Source organism: Ornithodoros turicata, chromosome 4 (assembly GCF_037126465.1).
Source record: "Ornithodoros turicata isolate Travis chromosome 4, ASM3712646v1, whole genome shotgun sequence".
Classification (NCBI taxonomy): domain Eukaryota; kingdom Metazoa; phylum Arthropoda; class Arachnida; order Ixodida; family Argasidae; genus Ornithodoros; species Ornithodoros turicata.
Genome location: NC_088204.1, coordinates 436,550 through 447,468, shown reverse-complemented (window position 1 = coordinate 447,468; position 10,919 = coordinate 436,550). Strand labels below are relative to the sequence as shown.

The 10,919-nt window shown below is 46.6% G+C and overlaps 1 protein-coding gene across 1 annotated transcript; it reads left to right on the top strand.

Annotated features, from left to right (window-relative positions):
- The first annotated feature begins 3,913 nt into the window (after positions 1-3,913).
- LOC135390568 (uncharacterized) lies at positions 3,914-7,877 on the top strand. Its single transcript, XM_064620304.1, has 6 exons — positions 3,914-4,289; positions 4,399-4,478; positions 5,186-5,269; positions 5,319-5,351; positions 5,418-5,462; positions 7,758-7,877. The coding sequence occupies exons 1-6, from the start codon at positions 4,160-4,162 to the stop codon at positions 7,782-7,784; spliced, it is 399 nt and encodes a 132-aa protein (XP_064476374.1). The 5' UTR covers positions 3,914-4,159; the 3' UTR covers positions 7,785-7,877.
- The last annotated feature ends 3,042 nt before the right edge of the window (positions 7,878-10,919 follow it).

Genomic DNA, 10,919 nt, shown 5'->3' with positions numbered 1-10,919 from the left:
CGTGGGTCCTAGAATGGTCCACGGAACAACACCTGTGCATGGGCCAACCACGGCCCGTTGCCAAAAAATGCATGGCCCAACTCACTCAATTCTCTCGCGGGGTAGGGGAGAATCGTAAAAGCTCGCCCCGAGATCACTCGAATCAAACAGGTCAGTATAAAGAAAATTTCTTTCCCGAGGAAGAACACCAGATACTATACATAGGTTTGTCTTGCGAGCTTCCACAAATTCCAGAGTCCTGCTCGCGTGTGAGTCAAAATGAAGGGTGAGGTGTCTAAGTTTAATTTGATGCGTACACAAGCAACACTGAAATGAGGAATTGCTTGTCGTATTAGCTCACCATGAAGATAATGTCTCTGTTTCTTACTGGGTGGTGGTGATGGCGAAAGGGCTTGCCGTTGTCGGCCTCACCTGTTTCTTACTGCATTTGGTTTGAGACAATCACTTGGCCAATCGAAAGTTGAACTTATGCAGTGCTACACCATTCCGCGTTCACCCTCCCCGAGGCAACATACCGAGATTGAACCAAGCTTGGCAAGAGCTTGGCTGGCCAACCGAGCCGTGCTTGGCCAACGAGCTCGTTTCTTGCTACAGATCTGCCCTGGCCGACAGCTTGCCAAACCTCGCTCTGCCTATCACAATGTAACATATAGAGGACGTTAGAGGACCCTTTCTCTTTTTTCATATGGCGTATATGACTCTTCTGTGACAGTTTCAATGACTACAACAGAGTCTACGTGACTGTCTCAATCTTCGGTAATATGTGCACCCCCGAGAACTGATTGAAATCGTCATAAAGAGACGTCATTGGCCACTTACCTTGGTGCTACGTGAAGATGAGTTCGATAACCGACTGACGGCAAGCTACGGTGGTGTCCCGTCGGCACGGTCTGTTGGCCCAACGTCATTGGCCAGGTCCTCGCCGACGTAGTTGGCAGTTAACGTTGGCCAGACGTTAGAACATGACTGGCTGGCCGACTTAGTTGGCTGCCAACTGGTCCCCGACTTTCTGCCGAGAGTCGGCCGTCGGCCAATTTCAATTGGGCGGACTTAGGGTTTCTCGGACATGCGACTTTTCCGTCCCTTCTACCATGAAGTGGTTGTGTCGTCGCAGTGCGGGCACTCGTCTATTTACATGTGCTCAAATTTGCACACGGTCATTTTGAAAAAGCAGATACATATATAGAAAAAGGTCTAAGAAAAGATCTTCCGGGATCAGATACATATACAATCGGATACAGGAAAATATTTTCTTCCGGGCCCGGAACAGCACCGACTGCCCCGACGACGTTGTTATCGGCCGCACGTTCAAAGACATGGCCCGCCCAGGGGCGTTATCAAGGGGCCCTTTTCCAAATATGAAGGAAATACGAAACAACAACTTTATTACGGGATGGAGGCGATACTCTACCCCATTGCTGGTGACCTGTGGTGTCCAGAAAGGTGAAGAGAGCGTTGGTATGCTGGATGTGGACCAAGCAATTTTGTGAGAGAGAGTACGGTTCGGAAAGACTGGTAGTGTGGCAATGGAGAAGAATGGGCAACTTGTCTGAAGCGGTTGTCTGAAGCTGTGCTGTGATGGCCACATCGAGGCGCATTCGATGAACTCATCTTGACGAGCGTAAAGCGAGCAGCATGGCTGGGTCCATTGGCGGGTAGCCAGAGGAGTCACGACGTGCTCCTCACAGCAGCGTCTGTCTCCGAGAAGAGAGAGCTGCTTCTGCATTGCCTTAATTGGACACTGCAATGGGCTGGTTGTGTTCACTGATCCCTGATACACGTATAGCACACATGCCGATACTGCGGATGTGTCGTGTAATGTGTCACAAAACAGAGGCTTAAAATTCTACTTCGGGGTGCCACTGGCGCTTGTCATCGACAAACTTTTGGTGTGACTTGCGCGCACTTGATCGATTTTCAGACGCGAGAAATATTCTGAAATCTGCCAAGTCAGCGCAACTTTTTTTATTTTATTTCGTTTGTTTGTTGTTTTCTGTCTTGGTGTTTTTTTCTTGTCCGAAACAGAAAGGGCATTTCGTTTGCTTTCAACACAAAACACATTACCCTACTACAATAAATATAGCTGGGGAAAATCTGGACCGCGTTAATTACTCTGTCACGTAATGTAGAACACTGCGGAAAGAAACGGCGAGTCTCCCATTCAGTTCCCTCTTCCATGCTTGTGGAAGAAAGATCCAACGGGGTCACGTGACAGATGGAAAAAAGATCCAAAGGGAAAGAGATCCATGCGGAAGAAACATCCACAGGGAACGAAGATCCACAGGGCAAAAAGGTCAATAGGGAAAGGGAATCCAGGTGAGGTATAGCCTTAGCGTGTCTCTCGTTTTTATTTGCAGGAAGGTATCATTGCATTCCGACAGTCACAAAGTAATTTCAAAGTATCCCAAACTTGCAGAGAGCACGGCAACATCAATAATTGAGTCCAAGTAGTTGACGATATGATCAGGAAACGTGGGGACGCGCTCCATTACATATCTGGCTATCTCTGTTCCTCCGAAGCACGCTTGGGCATCCTGTCGATTCGATTCAGTAGGCCGTTGTGCCAGCCTTCTACCATGTTCGTGGTTCGAAGATCGGTACATATGCCTCGAGTCATGCTGTTTCTGCATGTATTGGAAGAAATATTGATTTCAAAATTGAACATATAATTCCGCATTCGCACAGTTATGCGCGTCGAGATCCCAAGTATTGTAATGTTCGCGCAGCCCAAATATATTTGACAATGTATGATTTGATGTATTGTGCCGCATTTTACTCTTCACCGGAGCGGACAGAAGCCTTTCTTCATTCTATCACGCACACACTGATTTTGATCGCCAACCATCATCTCGAATGATACCGTTGTCTGCGCTGTTCAAAACGTGGGGCGTACGTCTTTTTTGCATAAGTATCCAAGTTCGTAATCAGCGAGTAAACGAGCGGAAATTGCGTCATCTCGTCCGTTGCTGCATACAGTGTCGTGTCCTACATATAGATTGTCACATTGTCCGACATTTTCTGCGTTCTGAGCCCCAATCAGCCATTTTAACCGCGTCCTAACAACAACAAGGACAAATAAATCCTGACATTACACGCGAAACATTAGATGTGAGATATGAGAATCAAGTTAAAGTTATGTGGCGGTGACGACGAACCGGCTTGCCGTTGTTGGCCTCACGTATGTGGGCTGCGTCACGACCGTAGCCCAGGATGAGATGAATTGGTCGTGGGATGAAGGGAATGATGGCAGTTGTGCAAGTACAACAATTGAGCTCTCCTCTACTGGCTGATGTACGCCGAAAAAAGGAAGGTGAGGAGACACACACGGCGTCCTTCATACAAGTGCAATTCTGACTTGCACCGCGCTCAGTGATTTATCCACACCCTGACGCAGTATTTATTTAGCATAAAAATATACCTGACGTCACCCCCCAGGGATTACCACGCACTGCCACTAAATCCCCACCGGCGAGGATTCAGGGGCCATGAAATTCCTCAGTGGTGTAACTTTGGCAGTGCTTCACTCACGACTAGCGTTGAGGACACCACTGAGGAATCCCCTCAGTCAAGCAGTAAGATCGTACCATTCTCATTCAAAGACTTTGTGGTGGGTCATGACAGTTGGGCCGCAAAATTACAACGATGGTCGGAAGAAAAATCGGTTTAAAACCATTCGCAGAGAGGTATTTTAGCTCACTTGATTGATGCGTGAACAGTAAAACATTCACAAGTTCATCATGCTCGAAACATCACTTCACTGGAAGCAGGACGTTTGACGCCCTCTTTGTGTATGGCGTCTTTTTACTATGTAGCCTCAATAGTTGCTAAATGTGTAGAGCTAAAGCGGGACGATACGGATATGGTTCCACAGCGTGACAGATGTTACCATAACGGATCCAGTATTGCATTGGATTCCGTGGTACTAGTACTATGTGGCCTGACAACATTTGGTTACGGGATGGATTCAGCATAGCGTTACCGAGTATCTAGAATATTCTTCCGATAATACCAAAATAAAATGGGAGGAAAAAGTCCCTGGCAGATGGTAAGACAAAATACAACGAAAAAGGCTCCTGGACTTCCTTATTTGATCAGCAACCTGTGACCTACATCCTGAGTATATGAGGAAGTGCCATCGAGCCATGTTTCAAAAGTAACCATGTTCGTCCTCGCTGCGTGGTTAATCCTGGCAACAGTTTCCATACCTGTCCACTCCCTGGATCCCAAAGTCCTACGGGAAATCATTCTCAACTTCGACCCTAAGTCCCTGACAGCGTCTTGCAGAAAAGGTCAGTCACGTCCTCAACCACGTTTCCAAGCCAAAGTGTCGGACAAAGAAAAGAAAACGCAAAAATTTCACTACTCAAGTTTTGGTCCACTTCTTGCCGCCATTTTCAGTATTTCACAAATGCAAGACCAAGGTTATTCCTATGCTGATGTACGCCGACGAATTATTGAAGAACATGGATAAGTTTCTGGTAAGGTCTCAGTTGACTGAGCAAGTAGCCATAAACAGAGGTTCCATGTTAGCACCGCGAAGTGTCAACAGAATCTGTCTCGTCTTGCCCATCACCAATAATATTCGTCGTGTGCTCCGAAGAATATATTTCTCGGGATGTTCTGAGGTGTGGGTTCGAGTCCTCCAGCTGGCTAACCTTTTCAGTGACTTCCTTTTTTACATCGTATATTTCTCGAGTTTGAGTTTGATTATAGAAAAAAAAAGGAAGGCAATAAATTGGTCACCTGACGAGTTCTGCTACTCCCACAAAGGAAAACTGAAGAGGTAAACATCACCCCTTCTAGTCACCCAGACAACTGTACATCCCCTAGAAGTGAAATGAATTGCGAGAAACTAACAGGAACTCGACGACACGTGCCTAGAATGCGGTCCTGAAATACAGATTTCATATCGCTGCTCACTATGAAGTTGACAAGCGCTGATAACGCCGCATCTCTCTTCTTGGGTTCCCATACACCCAGCATCTTGACTATCTATGTCGAAGGTTCTACTGTCCAAGCGCGAACAGCCTCTAACGTAGCTCTTTGAAATGCATATCTTGTGCCAATATATTTCTTCTTGATTTACTATTCGCATTTTGGTATTAGCTTATTTTTAATTGCGGAAATTATGCGCCAGCAAGGGAGATATCTCTCTCGCTCGTTAACACTCTTTCTCTCCTCTTAGGCTGTTGAATGTGTTGGCAAAGAACTCGCAAAAGGGTTTCCTCGATTCGATATTGAATGCAAGATGGAAGGAGACTTCGCCGAGGTATATAGTAACAAACAAAAACGGACGTCCCTTACGGATTTATTTTCAGGGAATTGCCTGCATCAGGGACCCAAAAATACTGGTAAGATTGAATTTAAAAAAAAAGTATCTACAAACATGTAGAAGACACGATGATGACTATTTCCAGGAGATTGTGGGACCGGAAATTATCAAGGCCGGTGACCCAGCAATGGTGAGCTTGTTTTTTCGCCACAGAAAAAAACAAAAACATATATAAACATGTGATGGAACAATTATGAGGCTGAAACACACAAGGTGCCCAAGAACGATTCAAATATCGCGGTCGCCACAGAGCATCTAACTAATTACGCTACGATTGTTTCCTTGGTAAGATGCCAGCCTGGCGTAATTGGTTAGCGCAATCAACAAATCCCGCCGCTGTCTCGCGACTTCAGTGGAATAGTACAAGGGTCGTTCAAGCATGACCGAGGCTTTTGCTCAAGAAAAATCCTTTCGGAGGACCATCGCAAACATTTGCGGAGCTATCATTGCGACGAGCGGTGTATCTGTACATGTGGAAAAGCAATGCACAATTGTCGTGTACACGGAAGCACGGAGTGGCAGCGAATGACACGTTTATTGACGTTACAGATGGTTATATATACAGATGTGATTATATCAATGGCGATGCCGATGTGGATACCACAATAATCAAGTTCTTTGTAAAGCAGAACCATCTGAGATTCTGCAAAGTGTACACGGTGGGGAAGAGTGTACAAATGGTGCATACAGTTTGGCGAATGACGGGATATGGTGACGAATAAACCACAAAGTACAGCTGTCACGCCAGTGACAGCTGTACTTTGTGGTTTATTCGTACATCGCAGGCACTGGTACATCGCAGGCGTTGAGCAAGCCATCCTCGAGAACCGATGAGTAAAAGCTCGGGACACTGCAGCACAGCGTAATATTAGTGTCGGCAGTGTGGAGACGACCATTCACGAGCACTTACTGTTCCGTAAAGCATGTGTGTTCCCCGACACCTCACTTGTGACCAGAAGGGAGCGCGCATGGCAGTCTCTGAGCAGCTGCTGAACCGGTTTCAATCCGACCAATTTTTGTGATCAATCGTCACATGTGATCAAACCTGGATGATCCACCCCAGAAGTCAATGGAAACTGTCTTCTGGGACGTGCGGCGTGTCATCCATGTCAACTTTTTTGGAGCCACGATTAATGCTCAACACTACTCGACGTCGATAAAGGGGAATGTTGTCCGGAAGCGTCTTCATGACAATGGCCGGCATCACACGGCCAATCCCCCTTAGCCCCAAGTGATTGCCATTTGTGTGGACCTCTTGAATGGCACCTTGGAGGGAAGTCGTTCCACACAGATGAAGCTAGGGAACGGTAATGGTAATGGTAACGGAAACAGAAACGATATATTACCGAAATTGGAGATGGTAACGATAACGGAAACGCATACCACGGTCCTCCATTACCGGACACAGAAAAGGAAACGACAATTATCGTCCGATATTGAATTTGGGTAATGGCTATTCCAGTTGTGCGATGATATTTGAGTGGCTTTTCATTTTATCTTTGCATTTCGATTACTCCATTCCCTGTAATGCGTGGAAACAAAGCGTAATATTGGATCTCGAGGGTGCATTCCTAGCTTACCTCGTCCGAGTCCTCATAACTACATGAAATCAACAGATGACTGTACTCCACCATAGCAACCTACGATTTTTAGTTGTTTGGTTTTTACTTTTTTGTGTTGCACCATGGCTATATGGCAGTATTGTTTACTACTGTGAGCGTCTGCTTATGAATGCGGCATCGAATGAAAGCTACGCCCATCTTGAGTTGCTGAACTCGAGTTCAGCAACTCAAGATGGGCCTAACTTGACGGGGCAAACAAGATGGGGCAAAAAGTGTAGTAACGTGTCTTCAGTCACTCTGATCAGAGTGACTGTAGAAATGTTACTACATTTTTTTTAAATCTTTCAGGATGTGCGCACCCCAAGGAAGTAAAATTACTTGTGTACACGTGACACCGAAGCAGCACTTGGGAAGAACAAAGAGCTGGACGGGATGTCCTCCCGCAGCTCTATAGTTCCATTACCGGAAACAGCAACGGAAACGTAACGGAAACTAAAATATAGAAGTAACGAGAATGGAAACGGTAATTCTAGAAAGATGTCCTGCAGTGGCCGCAGCCCATTTCTTTCTACGCCAAAGGGGCTGCGATGACAGCAGTGTTTAGATGTGCACGGTGAATTCTTTGAAACACTCACGTAGTTTGGTACTTCCCGAATTTGTGATTGTATTTGAAAGAAATAAAACCTTGAACGACCCTCGTAGTTTGATCGATGCGTCTGATTTTTCATCAGACGAGACAATTAAATCGCTGTCCCCACAGATGCCAATACAAGCCGAGTCTACTCCGGATATATCCCATACTACGATGACCAAAACAGAGGACGAGTGTGGCGCCTTTAAGTTGACGTTCATGCCTTTTTCAGCGCTGTGCTATCGAAGCAGCATCTTAACTATGCTCGGTAGAACCATGGAGGAATTACAGCGGGATTCTATGCACAAGAACAAGGTCCTTGCTCGACAATAAAATAAATATCTAAACTTGAGCTACTTTTACTGTGTCAATGATTGTGCCATCATGGGGTCATTGCAGAATGCTGTGAGATAACCTTCCTCGTTGGTCAGTGAAATTAAAAGCGCTAGAACCAGACGACGACGTTGTTGCACAAGTTGTGTGTCTTCGTCTGGCGCTTTTAATTTCATGTCCTATACCAACAGGCCCAATTCGACGTTTTACGTGCTTTAAAGTGTTCGTTAACGAACTGTTCTTACTTGCATACCAGCAAGAAAAGACGTTGGGGAAGTTTTTCCGACAATCTCCTCCTCTCTTGGTGCAGTATTCCACTCATAAAGATTAACTAGTGCTCAGGGAACACGAAAGGACGGACACACGTACAAGGAACTCAACTGACAAACGGTGTTTATTGAACAAAACATGCCTTTAAAAGCGTCGCCAACCAATGCCCTCTATCTCTAACAACCACAAACTGCCGTGTCGCATGGTTGCATGGTCGCCATGATAAATACGTGAGATAATGCGGTTATATTTTGAGACCCAAGACCGAACGGATAACTCGAATTCTCGTCTGCGCGCGAAGCATTTGTTATCACGCTTGTCTTCACTGCGCCGACAAATGACGCAAGCTTTGCAGCGGCTAGGAATATTTTTTAATAAAAATATGGACAGATGGAGGACGAACAAGGAAAACAGGAAGAACTATAGTGCGTAGTACCCGCTAGAATGTTCTCGTAATAGCTGAGAACCCGATTACGATCTTCACTTTCTCGATGCATGTTTACAAGTCAAGTGCCATAACAAACTAGTGATGGGCAAGTCAGTTCATTTTTGTGAACTAATTCATTTAGTTCAGTTCACTCCACTGAACTGTCTAAAAGAATAGTTCATTCGTTCACCTGTTCGCAATTAAACACAATCAAGTAATATAGACCCAAACTTTAAAGTGGCTCGACCAAGAGAGATACAACAAAATGATCTTGCAATTCAGTTTTCCAAAGGTTCGAGAACATCAACATAGCAAACGTAATCTTTTAGGTCGCTTTTTTATTTTGCTTTAATTTTCTACGTATATTTTTAACGAGAAAAGTATTGCACAGATCAATATGCAAGGTGCCGTCGTCGTTCAATGTTACAATCGTGTATTTCTGATCACTTACGTCTGCTTGCTGCGAACTTGAGAACACAGAAGTGTGATAGAGTAACCGCAGTTTCAACTCATTTCATTCAAATGCATGAGAGAGCTTGAAGAAAAGTACAACGTCTAGCGTTGTGGAGGAAAAATTGGGAAGCTTGCAGTGTATTGCCGCAAAAATAGCGTGCCCGCTCCAGCTGGGGTGTGCCAGTCACACAAGCAGTCAGCCAAAAGTCAGAACATAACGGCGCCACTAGCAGTCCACAATTGCGAGAAGGGGCTCAGAGCGATCTCAGCGCAATCAGTTCTAAATGATTTACTCTTGTTCAGCGTTCGCCGTTCATATAGTTCACTTGCCCACAGTACTTCAATTCATACGGCGTTCAAAGCCGCTCTGCTGGCTCTCCCTCCCCGCGCTTTTCCTTAAGCGCATGCGCCGTGGACGAGTAACAGTTCTAACAGGCGCTGCGAGTACTTCCAAACGACCCGCGGCATCGTTTAGTTCTTTAGTTCATCCAGTTCTCTTCCTTCACACCTTCACACAGTCCACTCGAAGCACTCCCTCCCCGCGCTTTTTCTTATGCGCATGCGCTGTGGACTAGCACCTTCTCTGACGGCCAACGGCAGACCCTGCGAGTGCTTCAAAACGTCCCGCGGCATCGTTTAGTTCTTTAGTTCATCCAGTTCTCTTCCTTCACACCTTCACTAAGTCCACTTGAGGCGCTGACTCGCCGCACCGCCCGCGCTCTTCCGTAAGCGCATGCGCTGTGGACGAGCAGCAGTTCTGACAGGCAACGGCAGGCTCTGCGAGTCCTTCAAAACGACTCGCGAGTCGCGACGTCGTTTAGTTCTTTAGTTCATCCAGTTCTCTTCCTTCACACAGTCCACTTCAGCGCAGCGTCACAGCCACTCAAGGCCACAGCGTATGCGCCGTGGTCTCCCGCCCTTCTTCTTGCGCGCATGTGCTTTGTTAGCTTTAGAAAACGTTCGTTAGATGGCGCAGATGTCACACTTGGAAGCGTATCAAAGCGTATGCGTTGTGGGTGTCGAGGCCCAGTGAACTGAATTGAGGAACTAATGTTTTGGTTGTTGTTGAACTAGTTCGTTCAGTTCACCCGAATGACTAGTTCAGTTTGAAGGGTTCGTCCACGAACGACACATAACAAACACTTATTCAAATGACTTGTAAAGTGAATGAAGCACAACACACACAAACAGTGTGCACGAAAGGAAAACCAATAATAAAGAACATGACAGTGGCCGCGGTTCCGACAGCAGACGACTAGCCCTGCTCCTACTCGGTTCTTCGTATACTGGAAGCGACCGCGCAGCGCTGTAGTACTGTCTCTACATTGTGGCGGCTCGACGGGAGAGGGTGAAAAGGGGAGAGATGATGGTGGCATAGGAGAGGGAGGGGCTGTGCTCTTCCTCTGGGATTTGGGTAGTCCAAGAAGACTACTACCACGGAAAACACGCGAGCGTCCCTCGTAGTCCTCATTGGGGTGCTCCCTGTACCACTGTAATCGCCAGGATTATTGTGGAAGTCACCCCATTTATTCCAAGTGGGAGGGCCGGGATGATATAGGGTGGAAGGTGTCAGCCTGCTCTGAAGTGGCGGCTCGGTGCACCCAGAGGCAGAAGAGGGCAGGGTGAAAGAGGGAGCGGATAGATTATGGTTGCACAGGAGAGGGGAAAGTGTGCTAACCCTCTTGCTCTGGGATTTAGGTAGTCCAAGGGGACTACCCACCACAGAAAACATGCGAGCATCCCTCGTAGTCTTCATTGGGGTGCTCCCTGTACCACTGTAATCGCCAGGATTATTGTGGAAGTCACCCCATTTATTCCAAGTGGCAGGGCCGGGATGATATAGGGTGGAAGGTGTCAGCCTGCTCTGAAGTGGCGGCTCGGTGCACCCAGAGGCAGAAGAGGGCAGGGTGA

Coding starts and splice junctions, on each gene's coding strand:
- LOC135390568 (XM_064620304.1), top strand. CDS start 4,160: ATGTTCGTCCTCGCTGCGTGGTTAATCCTGGCAACAGTTTCCATACCT. Junction 5,270..5,318: donor TGGAAGGAGACTTCGCCGAG/GTATATAGTAAC, acceptor ATTTATTTTCAG/GGAATTGCCTGCATCAGGGA. Junction 5,463..7,757: donor AGGCCGGTGACCCAGCAATG/GTGAGCTTGTTT, acceptor TGCCTTTTTCAG/CGCTGTGCTATCGAAGCAGC.